Consider the following 17,371-nt stretch of genomic DNA (forward strand, 5'->3'; position numbering starts at 1 on the left):
ACTATTTACTGGGGTGAGTGGAGCTTTTCTTTTAGAGCATCAATCTCCCTAATTCTCTGACAAACGCATTTGGAAGGACGTAAAAACTGCACCAGTTATATAAATATATATAAATATATAATATAACAAATATAAATATATAATATAAATACTATATAAAAAAAGACCACACCCACAATCAAGGAATTGGGTAGAAAGGATGCATCCAAGGGCACCATCCTTCCCGTTAGGGTGCTAATGTCTGGATTTTCTTTTTTCTTTCCAACCATCCTATGCAATTTCTTGTAATTATATGTGGTAAACTGTGCCTTGTCACATCTGTCAGCAGAAGACTGGTTATAGCAATGGACTACTAATCCAACATGATTTGACTACGTGGGTTTGAATCCCACCATTGTTGTAGACCCTCGTGCTTTGTCTCAAAACAATCCTAATAGAAGCCTGTGAGCCAGACTGCAATATGGCATGAATTCTCATTGATGACTTATGCCTGCTCATTCAGAAACTTGAATGTCACATTCTGTCAGCATGCTTTCTTCTTTTGTATTTGAGCTCAGTAACACCTCATGGGCCTATTGGGGTGTTTCTAGAGTTCAGAGCTGCAGAAGGGCAGTGACATGTAAAAAGAGGGAGCAGAGCATCTCTAAAAGTTAGGGAACAGGAGGAAATATGTGATGGTGAGAATACAAGAGGCAGATGGCGGAATCAGAGAAAGACGCTGAGAGCTGTCCATATTAGAGCATGCTTTAAGAAAAGGTACAAGAACAAGGAAAAACTCCCCCCAAACCCTTTCCTAAACTCAAACTGTGACTTCCTGAACTAAGTATTTCTGTGCATTTGGTACTCCTTGAATGGCTTTCTCTTCCAAGAAGTGGTCCTGTGACCCTCTACACACATGTAGACCATGAGCACCTACAGTGTCCCATGACTAGATTTTCACAGTTAAACTGCAAGAGCAAAGAACCACTTCCCTCACTTTACTTTGAGCCTGACTTTGTCCAGTTTCTCTCGATACCCCTAGTTCTTCTACTGAGAAAGACGATGGATAGCATATCCCCATGTGAAGAGGTGAAACCCTTTTAGGTAAGTGGCCTGGGATTTACCGCAGTGCTGCTGTGATCATCTCTGGAGAGGGCATCAGTGGTAGGGGAGTAAGTAGGGATAGGGGAAAGAGGTTACAGAAGAAACACAGGAGAAGCAGAAGAATGGAAAAAAGGTATCTGCAGCTGTTTAGTGCTAAAGGTGGGGCTGATTCGTAAGGGAAAATGAAGGAGGAAAGAAGAAATATCTACAGGTTCTATAAAATTATTTTATTGGATTTATGCAAAAGTCCCTTTCAAGCATCCATACAGAGATATTAAGCAAGGGCTCTCCTTATTTGCTTCATTTTTCTGTTTTCATCTGGCTGTTATTTTTTGTCTCTTCCAGGTTGAATTCACCCCTGATCAGATCGAAGGTGAGAAAGATTTGCTTCTCTTCCATGCAGAGTAAATGCCATCATTGGGAGGTGCTGGCAAGCACTGGGTATATCCATGGGTGTGGGTATTGGAGATCCCTTGAGACAGCTGTGCTTTAACTCATGGTTCTGCTCCTGTTCTGTCCCTCCTCCAAATCCTCTATTACGTTGGTCAAAGGAAAAGGAGGAAAGTCATGCACCATGCAAATTAGGCACTTATTTCATTAAAGGAAACATCAGCTCCTCTGACAACAAGGCAAACACAAAAATGAAATAAACAATTCACCCCTCCAAACCTCAGTCCAAAGATATGCTTTTTAGTTAAGAAAACCCACCAATAAAATATAAGTACTTTCAAGAGAAAGTCTCCTGACCATGCTTTTGAGAACTTTTCCCTGTATTCAATCAGAATGTAATTTGTTACAGTTTTGTGACAGCTCTCCAGAAACCATCAAATAATGACAGTGATGATGGTTTTTCTTTCAAAGGAAAATATCAGCATTACTTTCTGAGCCCTTTGTCCCAGCCCAAGAAAATGATACTGAAACCTCATGCATGAAGTCCTGGGAACACTATTTGCTGCAGCTGTCCTCTTTTCCCTCAACTACCAGTCTGCTTCTTACTTAAAGAATAATTGATAGATGGAGTCAAACATCTGGCAGAGTTTTGCTTTGGTCTCTAAACCCTTGGAAGAGCTTGGTAGAGCCTATAAAAGATGGTATCAGAAAATGAATTAATTAGAACAGATGAAAAAAATCACAGACTATCCAGTCAGTTTGATTCAGAGAAAGGAGATATAGAAGGAAGCATTTTATGAACTGGAACCAAATGTCTTAATGCCTCAGAGGCTGAGGCTTTGCTACAAACTTCCAATATTATCTTCGAATTTTCAAGCCCCTCTTCACAACTTTAGTTAGTGTCTTCTAACGACGGGACAAAAATAACTCATGATTAGAGGCAACTGCTAGTTTTTGGGAAACTTCCCCTTTTCCAGTCCCAAAATCATGGGAGAATGACAGGAGAGGCCCAGTTCTGAGCCACAGACCTTTGAGTTATTCCAGCATCACAGAACAGCTGGATTGCTGATCAGGTAATGCCTTGGGGATTGGACAGGACCCTCCTAGTGTCTATGCTTTATTTCTCTTCCCCTGAGGAGAATAAGCTCTAGAGGCTCTACCAAAAAAATGGGAAAAGAATAGGACGAATCAGGAAAAAAAAAAAAAAAAGGTCATCAGCCCATTGGAATGGCTTGGAAAAGGCAAATCTGGAACAATTCCAGGGCTGCCATAAAAGGTAGCAAGTCTGGAGCAGATGTAGACAATCTCTAGAAACAGAGAAGTGCATTTTCTTTCTTATAGCAGCCTCTGCTGCCGTCTGATCTATCTGTACACACTGAGCAAAGCTGGGAATCTGGGATTTGTGAAATAGGATATCCTTGTAGCATCAAAGGGAAAGCCATGAGGCAGAAAGCAGATAACATCATCTGTGTGAGAAATGCAGGGAGATCTGCATGTCAGCCACAGCAGGATAACAGAAAGTTATATTGTGTACTAGCACCAGGGAATGACACTAAACACACCTACAGTTAACCCCACAGCTGTTTCATCAGTTCTGCCGTGAATCACTGAAAGAGCGCTTAATGGTCTGAATGTCACCTGGGGAATGAGCAGAAAAGCACTGCTTATCAGTCAGTTCCTCAATGCCTTTCCTCCCTGCCTCTTTTGGTTCATTTTTTGTTGTTGTTTTTTTTTTTTTTTTTTCCTCTCCTGACCTTTAGAAGATTCTTGGGTTCATAGAAGAAGAGACAGACAGATTGCTTGAAGATAGACAGATACTCACTCCTAGATAGAGTTCAGATGTTTCAGGTATGGCATTATATCTGTGGCATGGCCCACAGTTGCTCCCAGGTTGTCCCTAGCATGCACTGTCCTCTATACTAGTCTGCACCTTTGAAAACCTTGTCAGGAAGTGAGCTACCAGTTTAACAAAGTGGGCAATCATCATCCCAGTTCTTGAGACTGTTTTATTTTGTGTTAAAAACACAGGTCAGGAAACAAACACCACTTGCCATAATATATAGCTGTTATACTGGCTGCTGGCCAGACTTGAGAAGTGGGGCTCATGGGAGCTCTGGATTGTTGCCTTTTCAATTTGTTTTCTCCTTCCCATTCTCTCCTTTCTCAGACTTACAATATCTCCATCTCTTCCTTTCTTCTACACTCCAGTTGCACTGTTTTTGTACTGTGTTCATTTTCAGATCTGTATTGTACTTTTAGGTTTGTCAAGCTTTTTTCAGAAAGTCATCAGGAGGTCAAAGTCACCTGTCATACCTTTATGTTTGTTGTTGTTGTTGTTTTTGTATTTAATTAATTAATTAATTTATTTATTTATTTTTCTTTTTAATCCTCTACTGTATAATAACATTCTCTCTCTCTGTAGACCAGACGGGGACCTAGCCTAGTCACTGGGACTAGATAATTCCCTGTTAGTCAGCTGAAATTAGCTCAGTATGAAATCCACCCTATGTGTTAGATATTGCTGATTCCATGGTGGAGGAGAAAGAGATAGCAGTTTTTTTAAGGCCTTTTCAATCTGTACCTTCTAGGATATTATGAACCTGTTTCCTTTGCTAAGGAAAAGATGTTGCTGTGCCAGACTTACTTCGCTGCAAGGAGTCGGTGTTAGGGTAGCCCCCCAAATGTTGCTGTCAGAGGATGGAAGGATGGTCTTTGGGTGAAGCCATGTGTTACACATCCATCCTTACATGTCCTACTGCCTACCCTGCCACTGAAGTTCAGTGGTTCTGGCAATGTGTATTTATGAAACTGAATTCCTGGCCTCTTCTGAAAAGAGAAGAATATGAGCTATTCAACATGAGAAGACAGGTAGTAATTAGGCATATGAAAATATAAACTGCTCCTGCCAGTGGTTTAATGGCTAGCGAGAGGACAAAGGAGACCATAGCCGTCCTGGTTTCATTGCTTTGACGGAAACTTGCATTAAGCCAGCAAATGCAACAGCAAATAAAAAAATAAAAGCAAAAAGGCTTCTGCATGTTGACAAAATGGAGTTTCCAAGCCCACAGGCCAATGCTCTGGTCAGAGATGATTACGTCTGAATTTAAATTGAGAGAGAGAGACGTGAGCTGTCAGTGACTGTGATGAACTGCGAGCCGCTGGGAGGTGGAGCAAAGGGTGCTCAGGCAGCTGGGCTCTGGGAGCAGGTAGGTGGCAGGCAGATGAGTAGCTCCTGTTTTTCCCATCCACCTCGGCTGCTGAGACCCCCAGAGAAAGGAGGTTGCTGGGAGTGGGCTCTGGCCCCCTTCTCCTGCCAGCAAGGAGCCCATGAAAATCCACTATTGCCCTCTGCTGGAGTGAGGGCTGCTGGTGGGACCTGGGCTCCAGCTGGGGACGGGGGAGGCAAAGATCCACTGAGAGAGAGGCAGGGAGAGAAAGCAGGGGAAAGCAAAGAGCAGAAAGCAAAGAAAAGAAGGGGAGTGTTGATTAGTCCAAAATGAGAAAATTGGATCCCTCCTTGCAAGTATTGGATGACGAAGGAAATGAGTAGGATATGAATGGAATGATAAAAATGAAAAAGGAGGGAGGAAGGAGGGAGGGAGGGAGGAAAAACAGCAGCACTGGAAGAAAGGAGGAGAAAGGGAAATAAGAAGAAAAAGAAAGAACGGGGAGAAGGGAATAACCAGGAGGATAAGGAATTGAGAAGAGAAAGATGGAGAAAATCCAGCGTGCAGAATGAGTGGCTGAATAAATGAATGACTCAAGATCTAGGAAAGAAAGATAGCCTCATTGTGTTCGGAGAGTGGGAGGGAAAATTCAGAAGAATAACAGCAAGACAAGGTGCAGATTCCCAGCTTAAATCCAAAGGGATATTTGTGACCACTCATAGACCATGCACCATGCAGTGTGTTTGGTAAAGAACAGCAGCTTGCACCCTGAGCTGCTCCTGTCTGTAGCGTGTCTGCAGCTCCAGAAGGGAGAGGCAGACCTGGGCAACTCGAGTGTCCGAGGGTCTGTCCTGGCACCCTGCCTGCCCCCATTAATTAGTGGAAGAACAGGGACCCTCTCCCATGGGACTGCTCTTGTCAGGGTACTGCTGCTTTCAGGGGTAAAGGACTCACTCTTTGGGTAGAAGAAATGAAGATATGCCCACGAAGATGTAGTGGAGGAGGCCTGGTTGTCTTGCAAGGGGAAGGGCTCTGCTTGGGCACACAAAGGAAAGCAGGCAGATGTGAAATCACTGGAGTGAATGATTGCATCTCCACACATGAGATCTGGTCTGGCCTCAGTAGCTGACAGCATAACAAACCTGAATTTTCCAGACACAAGCGGATCTGGTGCTGGAAGAAAGAAAAATCAGCGGATTCTTTTAGATCTGTTCCTTGGCATTATTAAACATAAACGATCGATTGTAAGTTTTCAATATACATTCACCTTCCCGCAACAACATACTGTTGTGTGATTATTCCCCTAGTATATGATGGCATATCTTGTTACCTGCTAATGCAGGTGATCCTTCATCTGTGGGCCATCAGTGCTCTCCTAATGTGTAATGCTGAATACAATATCCAGTTAGCTAATGAGCGGAACTGCTATTGAATTCTGTGTCATCCTGAGTGCTCCTGCTGGACTGAAAAGATCTCAAGGCCAACCATCTCTGTGAGGTTTTCTGCACTTTCTGATGCTAGCTGAGACGGAAATACCATGAGAAAAGCATTTGACCTCTCTGATTCCATTCCCTGGTTGAACCGGAAAGAGCAGGGGAGGAGGAACACAAACATTGCCGATAAGAGCGACAGCAAAGCTCATCAAACTTGTTCCCAAACTGCAAAATAAAAAGGTTGTGCTGAGTTAATTAGGGGGAAGGTCTAGGCTTGCTTTGACTTTATCTGAGGGAGCATGGTGTGCATTTCTTTCTATCTTGTTTTCTTTCAGAATTTAAGGAAGCCTTCTCACTCTTTGACCGGACTCCCAAATCTGAGATGAAAATCACATACGCACAGTGCGGAGATGTCTTGAGAGCTTTGGGGCAGAATCCAACCCAGGCAGAGGTCATGAAAGTTCTTGGCAGACCCAAACCAGAAGGTTGGTGTCCTTCTTTGTCTTCATTTTGAAAAGCATCTCTCCAAGAATTAATGATGAAGCAGATGAGGTCTCCTTTTTTTAATGGAAAGATTAAATGTGAAACACTGAAGGGTACGGAACAGCCTCTGAAAATCTCTAGCAGAAAAGTAATCAAGGAAAAAAGAGATCTGTCTGTCAATATAATTGTCTGAAATTTAGGAGACTGAATTCATTTGATGGCCAATGTGTGTCAATATGTTTTACAATTACATGTTTTTACCTTTTAAAATTGCTTTGGTGACAGACATTCACTTGTGTTTACTAAAAACTCAGACATTTTGAAGACATCTAAAGGAACAAAAGGATAGACTGAAAGTAAGGACACAATCTGTTCTACAAAAGTATATGTTAGATGCACTGCAATGACTGCGATTATATCTCCCTTCAACATTCACCATGCACAGGAAATGTGTTCAGAGCAAAGGAAATCTCTCCTGGACCATATCCACATTCAGGCATTTTCTAGATGACTTGTCCATCCCTTCCTTTCACTGAGGTTAGTGGGAACTGACAAATAGGCCCATATTCAACAACTGGGATGTATCAGGATATGGCAATGGCACAGTGGCGGGTGGGAGAAGAAGTCAAAAGGGACTATAACATCCAAGGATGCTCTTGAAAGGCAAAGAATCAGGAAAATGGGACTCACAGCCCCGGTCCTGCCATGCCCCCCATTCACTCTGAAGCTCCTGTCCCAGTATGGTTTTAAACACCTCTGTTTTAGAGGGATGCAAAGCAAAGCTGATTTCATATCAGGACTGGGCTCCTCTTTTATTGTCTTCTGCTTAGGTTCATATTTTTATATTGCATCAAAAGCCTTGCTAACTGTACTTTCTGTCCTTGTCATTTGCGTGTGTCAGATATGAGGAGATATCAGTCTATTGGTCTGTTAAAAAAGTATTTTTTTCTTTGCCAGAACTCTTTTTTCCAGCTCTGACTATCCATTGCTCCATCTGTACTTAAAATATTCCTATATGCCTCTCTCCCCTTTAGCCAGAATTTATTATCATGGTTCTCCTACTCCTCCAAGCTACCCATGCTGCATGCCCCAGCTCTCCCAGAATCCACCAAAACTTTAATTTCCATCTGTGTCTTTGTAGACATGAACTCCAAGATGATTGACTTTGAAACCTTCCTGCCCATGCTCCAGCATATTGCCAAGACGAAAGACACGGGCACCTATGAGGACTTTGTGGAAGGTCTGCGTGTGTTCGACAAGGAGGGAAATGGAACAGTGATGGGGGCTGAACTCCGCCACGTTTTGGCTACTCTGGGTAAGGTGAACCTTATGCAAGTCCATCACCCAGGTCTTTCCCGTACAGCTTGTGGTGACTTTTCTGTTGCAAATGACTGGGCAAGACTTCAGTCATCACATTGTCCTCACATGTAAAGACAAAAATAAAAATCTTGTTAATTATGAAGCAAAAGATCACTGACCTACGACTCAAATATTTGCCTTTCTTTCTTTCCTCCCCTTCCTTTCTTTCTTCCTTCCTTGTTCTAATGCTTTATTTCTCCAATAAATATTATATTTGTATGACCATAAAATTATCCAAACAATGGAAAACCCATCTATTCCTACAATATTTGTCTCCATTTTTCTGCACATTTTTTTATCAGTCATGTGTTTAACAGAATTGTCTCTGAAATGGAAAAGCTTTGGTTTTAAAGGAGGAATCAGTATTTCACTGTCTTCTCAAATCTTGACTTCAGAAACACTGTTTTTCATGAATAGTGATGAAAACAGAATGAATAGCAGACAGAAAATTTAATGTAACTTAATGACAGGTTTCAGATTTGAATTAGAAGGCACTGAAATGTTGTCATCTGAATCCAGTAAGCATTTCTCAAGATCAGCCTTTTCTACTAGGGTTTGTCCACTATTTTTAAAAAAAGGATGACCTATTGTAAAAGAGATTTGACTTAAATAAAAGGATTCCAATGATCATTTTTGACCTGGGATATTGATTCAAAAAGCCTAATCTTTTATGCTCAGGGATTTCCGTTCCATGACACATGTTTCTCTGTTGACATATGTAATAATAACGCTATAAAAAGTAATGTTATTTTCATTTTCATCAGTGATACTTTTGAATCATTTTGGGAAACAAATTCAGTGATGACCAAAAAAAAAAAAAAAAGAAAAGAAAAAAAAAAACAAGAAATCCTCACCACCACCTACAACAACAACAACAACAACAACGACAAAAAGTCAGGACTGATATCCTACTTAAGCTTGCATTGGGCAATGTAACCATTCTTGGCAGTTTTGTTTGTTTCACTGTACTAAAAGAAATGATTTTGAAGTTGTCCTTCTGTTTCCAGTAATCCAGAATAACATGGCAATATCTGATTTTCCAACATTTTTAGGAAGTATTTCAATCTGAAGGACAGTTATATTTAGAGTGGTATTTTTTAGTATTGCTCAAATCCTAGGCACAACCAAGTATTCTGTAAATTTGCATGTTTTTCTGTTTGGTTTTCAATAAATCAGTTGAATTTTCAGAGGTTTTTTCATAGGTGCCTAATATTAAGACAATTAAATTAAATGGAATGGAGCACTCATTCAATTCGCAGATCCCAAAAATGATCTTGGAATATTTCTGAACCTCAAACTCATAGGCATACTAGAGAGTGACTTTACTGAGAATTTGTTTAGTGAGGACTTGGTTAAGGACTGACTAAAACCTTAAGGATTTGGCACTTAGAGAAAGCTTATTCTTAGAAGAAAGAGTATGTGAACAGGATATCATGTGGGTTTCCATATTTATTCTGTCTTTCTGGTTTTCAGATCAAATTTTCTCAGTTTGCAAGTTCAAAAGAAGCTTTCCTAGCAGTCAGCACCACAAATTAGCTGAAGAGAAATTCTCCCATATTTTTCTCTCACTCTTTTGTATTCTTTGGTTCTTTGAACTGTTCTTTAGAAATTCTTTAGAAGGGCTCAGAGGTAGTGAACAGTCATTTTGCTTTCCCCTCAGGTGAAAGGTTGACTGAAGAAGAAGTTGATAAATTAATGGCTGGTCAGGAAGATGCCAATGGTTGTATCAACTATGAAGGTAGGTATGACCAGTCTGGTCTGAACGGTGGTCATGTACTAGAAGGTTTTGTTGCAATTTTTCTGTGAAGACTTAAATCCAAGGAAAATCTTGCTCCCCATAATAAGTACGCATGCTTTTCCAGATTTTAGATTAATTGAGACTCTATAGTTCACCTGATATGTTGAATCTGTAGTAAGTTTATTTGCATTTTCCATAGCTGAATAGCCATGGACTTTTCAGGAAGCAGGGATACGTCTTCTTTTGATTTTTCTTTTTTATTTTTTTTCTTCCCTATTTTTAATACCTGCACCCAATATTTCCTTGTCATCTCAAAATAAGATACTCTTTTGAGAATTCCCTACACAAAATCGTTAAATTTTCTTTCAAAATCTCAGCCAAAAAAAAAAAAAAAAAAGTTATCCATGTATCCTCGTTGGTTCTCTGACCTAGGAATTCTACAAGACCTTCCAAAGACCTTTCAGTTTATTTCACTGCTTGTAGAAAACCTGAATGAATGGATTTGGTCATGAGTAAATGGACCATGTTTCTCTCATGCATCTTGCAAGTCTACTTGCTTCAGACTCTTCATTACAATACAATATTCTAGTAAAGATCATGAACACATGATCTTCATGTTACTGTACACTTTTGAGTCCTTCTTTGAAGGTTACCTAGTGACTGACTGCTGTATTGTCTGGTGATTTAACCGGTCTGTCATCTTCAAGGAGTCTGTTATATTTTTGCTCGGTGCTCTCCTTTGTTTTACAAATTCTAGTGATCTGATCTCAGGGAAACCTTTCTTATAAGTAGCCAATAAGTAGATATCTGTAGATTTAGCCAACCCAAATGACTTGTGAATTTATGGCGAATTCAGAGAAATTCATTGCAGAGCCAGATTATTTGGAAGGAAAAAATATGCTGCAGTAAGCGTTTCTCTTTCCTTTTGAATTTCAAAATCATGAGTACTGTTTTATGATGAATGCTTTTTTAAAATGGAAAAAAATTGAACCCAAAACCTTTTGTAAAAAAAAACAAAACACCACCACCAACAATAAAAAAACACAACCAAACATCAACAACAACCACAAAACGGTTCCAATTGGCTTTGAAATGACTTGTTTGTTCCTAAGCCTGAATTTACTTGCAGAGGTATAGTCACGATACTTAACTAGGTGACCTGCTGTGTGTTCTGAAGGTTCACTCCAGAGCTACTTTCAGTGCCCCCTGCCTTAGTATTAATGTGCTGAAACCTTGCAAGATGATGACCCACAGTTTCTCATGGTTGTATACTTTGGAAAGACAGTTCCATACTGCAGCCAGAGCTAAGGGATTAAGCAAGCTATGGGTTGAAAAATGTATGTGTTCTTTTTCACTGGCTACTTAGTGCTGACTACCCTGCACTGTAATATATATTATCTTAAGGATTTACAAATCATCTAACACCAAGGTATCTGGAGTGTTATTTACAAAGTGATGATGTCTTCATTACATCAGAGGAAGTAAGAAGAATGAATTTAAATAATGACTAGGCTGATATATGTCGGACCTTAATGGGCTTAATGAAGGGGAATTGATATATGATCCTGCTCTTTCTCTTGTTTCCAGCTTTTGTGAAACATATCATGGCTAACTGAATACCAGGTAAGTCTCTTCTGTACTGTTTTCATATTCTATTATTTTGGTTTGGGCATCTGAGATAGGCTTGGGGAACATGTAAATGAATAATCTGAGTGTGAATATTTTCAACATGCATTACAGGGAAGTAGACCAAGAATAAGTAGAAAAGTTTATTCATCCTATCAAGTGCACACCAAATCAGTAAACTTTCTGAAATTGTCTGGTGAATCTGGACAGCTTTATTTTAGAAGTCCAACATAATATATCCTAAAAGGATTTGATTTCCAAAGAAAAATGCTCATTCCTTGATGATTAACTGGAAACTTCAAAGAATTTACATTTTGATGTCCACTTACAAGGCTCTGGTCCTAGACTTTTCCTAAAAATGTAATGAGATAGAATTGAGCTGACTAGAGAAAGAGTGGTCAAAAATATAAAGACAAATAGATAAGCAGCAATGCATGCCTCTGTCTCTGAGCCTAAACTTGGAGGATAATTATTGGTCTTCCATAAATCTGGCTCCCTACCTCTCCTGGCAAATGGATTGGTTTTCCAGGAAAAGACATGAGCTTTGTCCAGCATATCTTCTGACTTTATTCAGTAGTGTTCTCCAAACCACAGTGCCATTAAGGGTATCTCAGTCTCGCCATTGCAAATGAGCTGAACTTCATTTCCAGTATTGTATGGTCACCGTTTAGTTTTGTATTCCTGGAAAAGGTGCCAGCTGTTTTGAACTGGCATTTGCCACTGTTTACCTCGGTTCAGCTCTTGGGGAAGGTATGACTTGAGAGTTAACCAACTCTATCTGTTCTGAAAAGTGTCTGATAAAGTGGGAAAGGCAGTGGCTTCTTTCAGATTCATTCTGGGTTATTTTTCTTCTTCTTTGGTTTATTTTTCTACTCAGTCTTGACCAGGCCTGGTTTTGTTTTGCTTTTGGAGCTGACATTATCCCATCCCACTGAGACCTGTCTGCTGTGTGGTGACTTTTGATTATGCTCACTGGCACCCTAGGGAGTGGGTTAAGTAAGAGTCAAATCCAGGACTTTGGGACATTTGATCCAAGATATAATTGACCAAAATATAAACTGTCTAAAAAGCTGACTGCTTTTTCATATTATGGTCCAGTTTCCTTTCTTAAAAACATTTATCTTCTCCGAACCTACACAGTTTTCCAGCACTAGATCCCAATTTTCAGTTCCAAAAATGAACAGCCATATACCCACAATACCCACAATACCCACAGCCATAGTGGGTATTCCCACAGTTAGCATTATCCTTGCTTGTTGTTTAGAGATATTTTCAATCCTTAATCCCTTCCTAAATCCATTGCCACGGGATATTCCCATTATGATGCCAAAAGTCTTTCTAATCACCTAAGGCAGAGTCAGCCACTGAAGAAGACAAGTGAGCAGTGGTATGCTGTAAAATTGGCAAGAGGCTGGGAGCTGCAGAACAGGGGCCAGCAAGAGTGTCTTGGCTTATGATGGGTTTGGAGAGGAAGCTGAGAGCTCCCTGATTCATCGAGAACTAACGTGCCACTGATTTGATAATCAGCCATGATGGGCATCTTTCAGGGGTGGCATCTTCCACTCCCTGTTGTGTTGTTGTTCGCATGTTTAGAGGAAGATAAATGCAGTCTTTACCCTTGAAATGGTGGTGGCCCTTTGCCATAGAGCATATAACAAACAAATCCCAAAACTCTGACTTTGAACTATGTGGGACTATGGTTCTCTGTTCAATAATATAGTGGCTTATGTTTCTAGGTCATTTTCACATACTAGTTGAAAGCTAGATCTGTACTCTAATATAAGAACTGAACTATGTCTTTCTGTTTCTTTATTTTCTGAACATAGTTATTGTGACTACACTGTACTGACTTTACTTATATACAACCAACAAAAATACCTTAGTTAACTTTAAACATGTAAGCTCAAGTAGCAGAGCAGTACAGCTGGAGAGACAGCCCAAACTGTGTTCGCAGGGGTTCAATTAGTGTCCCACCTGTAGGTTCATGGTGTTGTTTGAGATGTTCCAAGTGTCTGAGATACCCATGGCTTCACAGATATGATGCAGAGCCCATGACAGGTCTGCGTCTGCTGGAATAGCAACTGGAGGCCAGGCAGGGTACTCTGGAACATCTCAGGTGTTCCTAGGTGCCAAGGTGTTGGGACATGAATTTTGCTCTGTGGCTTGAACTCATGTGGCTGTAGGAGAAACCCTGGAATATGCCAGAATTTGTCTGGCTGACATAATCTTCCTTGGCTCCCATCAGCTTAAGATGCCTACAGAAAGGCTCAGTTTCCAGACCTAAAGGAGATCCAGTCAGATGGAGCATGCAGAGTGAGTCACCTCATTCAAAGAAGGGACATAGATGCTGAGTCCAGCTGCCAGTACAAAGAAGGAAAAATTTCCATGGAGCCTAATGCATATTTCCCATCTGCATAGGAATATTCTAAATAGAAGTAGGATTAACTGTCTAGTGGCTCAGGAAGTGGACTGTTGATTTATTTGTTTATTTATTTATATTTTTTTGTAAACCTAAGTCTTTACCCTAGCCTCACATCTGGCACGTTTCTATCACCTTTCTATATTACTGCTTACCATGTTTCATCTACCATTTGCATGTTGAGGTTAAGACTGCAGGGTTGGGGATGACTTTATAGATTTTTTGTCATGTTGTGTGATCTCTGATGTCAGCTGGCAAATTCATTCATAGGGCAGAGACTCTCAGCTGCAGGCCTCGCTGCCCATAAGCTGAGTACAGATATATTAAGATGACTGAGGCTGATTCATGTTGGTGTTGTTTGTTTCCGCTTTCTTCCTCTGATGCTTAAAAATAACTTTATTTTTAGGACAAGACAGGCGCTGAGAACCCCAGATGCTGGCCTTGGATTTCGATGTATTGGAATGTCTTCTCATTTTTCAGCCCAGATTCCCATTACAGAGCTACAAAATGTACCGTCCCTGAAGTTATTTGGATAAATGTTTTTTGTTTGTTTTGTCTTGTTTCTTCATGGGAAGAGGATGGCCTTTGTGGAGACTCAATACACTCAGGAAACTGAAGAAGCATGGAATCTGAACCATGAATACCTGGGCATTGTCTTTTATTTTTTTTTTCTGATATGGAATATAAACAACAATTTTTTAAGAGGGAGGGGAGAAAGGGGAGAGTGAACTTTTGTCACTAAGTCAATCAAAAAATGTATTTGTCACTTAGCTATACCCTTCTCTCCCTTTCTCTCTTCCTTCCAAAACAACTGGACCTTTCTTTTTGTGTTTATTGCATTTGTAAAAAAAAACATCTGTAAGAGAGTAAGGGACAAAAGAAACTAAAACAACTGTATAAATCTCATGTGTGCAAGGAATACTCTTGGCCTTTGGTGAAAAGTGGCAAAAATAGAATATCCATCAATCAGCAACAAATGCAAAATTCTTCGTATGTTTCTCAGCTTTGGAAGATGCCACCTTTAATATGTGAGATGTAAAGGGAAAACAAAACAAAACAAAGATGTATGAAATGTATGCTAAAATGGATCCCTTCTCTGTTCTCCACAAGGATATCTTCCCTTTTTAACAGTCTGGCCTATAAAACAAGTAAAATGTCTTTCCCAATACAAACTGGAAATTTTTCTGATATACATGTGTCGGTCCTGTAGCTTCTTGCATTAAAACATGGGATTCTTTGTCTCCTGGTTTCATTGTTGTTTCTGTGTCTGTGTGAGGGACGGGGAAATAGGAAAAAAATGTTTTTGAGAAAAACCTCAGTAGAGGCAAAGGAAAGCTGAGAGGCATGAAAAAAACACACAGAATAAGTTGGCTCATTTTCTGGGGGAAAATCATTTGAGAAGGAAAAAAAAAAAAAAAAGCAATCAACCATTATGTCCTTTGGTGGGAAAAAATAAAAGAATACTGAAGGTGGTACAGTTCATTAGGAAAAAACAAAAAATCCAAAATAACAACACTCCATTAAAGCAACATGTATTGTTAAAAGAGACATCTTGAAAATTTAGTGGAGGAAAGGTAGTCATTGGAACACTACTATAGGACCAGAGTACTAGTATGAGAGAACACAAAATTATCAAGCACATAATACACAAGCTGTTACAAAAACTACTGATAAATAATCATAATAGCAATTCAGCAGTTAGAGAATGAAATGTAGTATTAAGACTAATAATAAAAAGCTAAAGGGAGTTCAAAAAGCTAGTGGAGATGGACAAGTGGAAAACTGTTAATAAAGGAAAGAAACATGTTAACTGTACATGATGTTGCAAATAAGAGGCAAGAAGATATATCACCATGAATGACTGTTTTGGGAGAATCTACCTCAGAAGCATCAGTCCTGAACAGAGAAATGCATTGAACAGGCCACTGGTGAGATCACAACAGTAGTAACTAGGTCTGCTCTAGCGTGCAGTGGACAGACACCAGAGATAATCACTACCAGTGGGCCATCTCCTCGGGGCTCACTTTGTGGGCATCCACTTCCCTTCTCACTGTTGGCTCCCGTGTTTTCCAAAGGCCTATTTTGTCTTGGGGCAAACAGCATTTCAAAGGCATCTTGCCTTCCCTCTCTTCCCTGGCCTCAAGTTGCGCCGGGGGAGGTTCAGGTTGGAAATGAGGAGACATTTATTCTCAGAAAGAGCAGTCAGGCATTGGGACGGGTTGCCCAGGGAGGTGGTGGCGTCACCGTCCCTGGGGGTGTTCAAGGAAAGGTTGGACGTGGTGCTTAGGGACATGGTTTAGTGGTTGACAGTGGTGGTATGGGGATGGTTGAAGAACCCTTGGGCTCTAGCACTTGTAAGGCTGAGGAGCACCATCAGGGCTTAGTGTGGAAATACTCTGCTAGCAGATGCCCTCACAAAAGTATCAGCTCATTCTGACCACCTCCTCTCTGTCCTCCCTCCCTTGTTTCTCAGTCACCTAAACTCATCTTCAATCTGGGCTATTGCCACTAAATAGAGTCCTACATCACCTAGTTCAGGGATGGGCCAGTCAAAATTAGGACACCTTTGCCTGCCTCTCAGACTCCCATGAAGCAGTCACCTTGATGCATTATATCTAAATCTTGCAGTGTTTCTCCCTACATTCCCCAAATGACATCTGTTCACATCCACAGATGCAAGTGAGCTTTTCATCTGGGCATGGGGGTGACATTCATCCTTACATGTGCAGATACGCATAGAGTTATGTGTCAATCTCTTCTAGGCTTGCATTATATTCAAAGGTTATCTTAGTGGCACAGATGTTCTCTGTACTATAAGGATTACACATTGTTAGATATTATTACTGGCTTTGTTGTTGCTGATCACAGGTGAAACATACATATAGTCACATGAATCCAGCAGCTGGGACTTACATGAGGCTCACAGATGTTCCAGGAAAGCTTCAAGGGCTGGTAGTGCTGCAAGCGAGCGTTCAAGTCCTTTGATGGAGCAGAATGAGGGGCAAAGACCATCAGGCTAAGCACAACCACTCGGGTTAATGAGCACCACACAAGCACGCTGGGCAAGAGGACTGCCCAAGTGCAGCACCTGGGGCAAGCCGGGCTCACCAGCAACCTGGTGAAGGAGAACAGAGTGAAATAACAGCTGGTGTTTCACCCTGAGTGCATTGGCAGGGCTGTTTGTGGAAGGATATGCAGGTCAGCCCAAGGTGCATAAGCAAAGCTGTGTGTGGGAGAAGGCTGGAACAATGCCTGCTGACTGCTGTGTCCCAGGACATGCTATCACTGAATTTTGTTTTCACAAGCACAAGATTCACTCACAAGCAAACCGGAATAAATAAGCAATATCTCCCCCTTCCCTTCCATTCCTTCTCTCCCCTACCCCCAACCCCGAATTAAGAAAAAATAACCTCCTATCTAGAGAATGTTTCTTTTAAAAAAACGTGGCCAGGAGACATGCCAAGTTTCTAGAAGATCTTTTTATAGCACTAGCATCTGGCTCTTTGGGAGTCTCCGTAGGGAGTTTTGTTGGTGACTTTACATCTGCTGTGGTTAAGCTGCTAATGGACTGGCTGTCTGGGCTGCTGCCTGCTCCGCTGATTTCTTAGTACCATGCTTTGGTTATTTGAGGAGTTTGAGCCTATTGACTTCTTGCCAGAATTACATAGTACAT

The 17,371-nt window shown here is 40.8% G+C and overlaps 1 protein-coding gene across 2 annotated transcripts in view; it reads left to right on the top strand.

The window, feature by feature from the left end:
• MYL3 (myosin light chain 3) overlaps positions 1–14,944 on the top strand; it is a 36,816-nt gene extending 21,872 nt beyond the window's left edge. Inside the window, exons 2-7 of one of the 2 annotated variants that reach the window (XM_080583386.1) lie at positions 1,429–1,456; positions 6,409–6,558; positions 7,698–7,871; positions 9,576–9,653; positions 11,241–11,276; positions 14,105–14,944. In XM_080583386.1, the coding sequence (XP_080439512.1) occupies positions 1,429–1,456; positions 6,409–6,558; positions 7,698–7,871; positions 9,576–9,653; positions 11,241–11,269 (459 nt within the window). In that variant the 3' untranslated portion in view covers positions 11,270–11,276; positions 14,105–14,944. Of the gene's footprint in view, positions 1–1,428; positions 1,457–6,408; positions 6,559–7,697; positions 7,872–9,575; positions 9,681–11,240; positions 11,277–14,104 lie in introns of both variants that reach the window. The other variant, XM_080583385.1, reaches the window with a different exon arrangement.
• Positions 14,945–17,371: the final 2,427 nt, after the last annotated feature.

Source organism: Anser brachyrhynchus (assembly GCF_964034855.1).
Source record: "Anser brachyrhynchus genome assembly, chromosome: 2".
NCBI lineage: Eukaryota > Metazoa > Chordata > Aves > Anseriformes > Anatidae > Anser > Anser brachyrhynchus.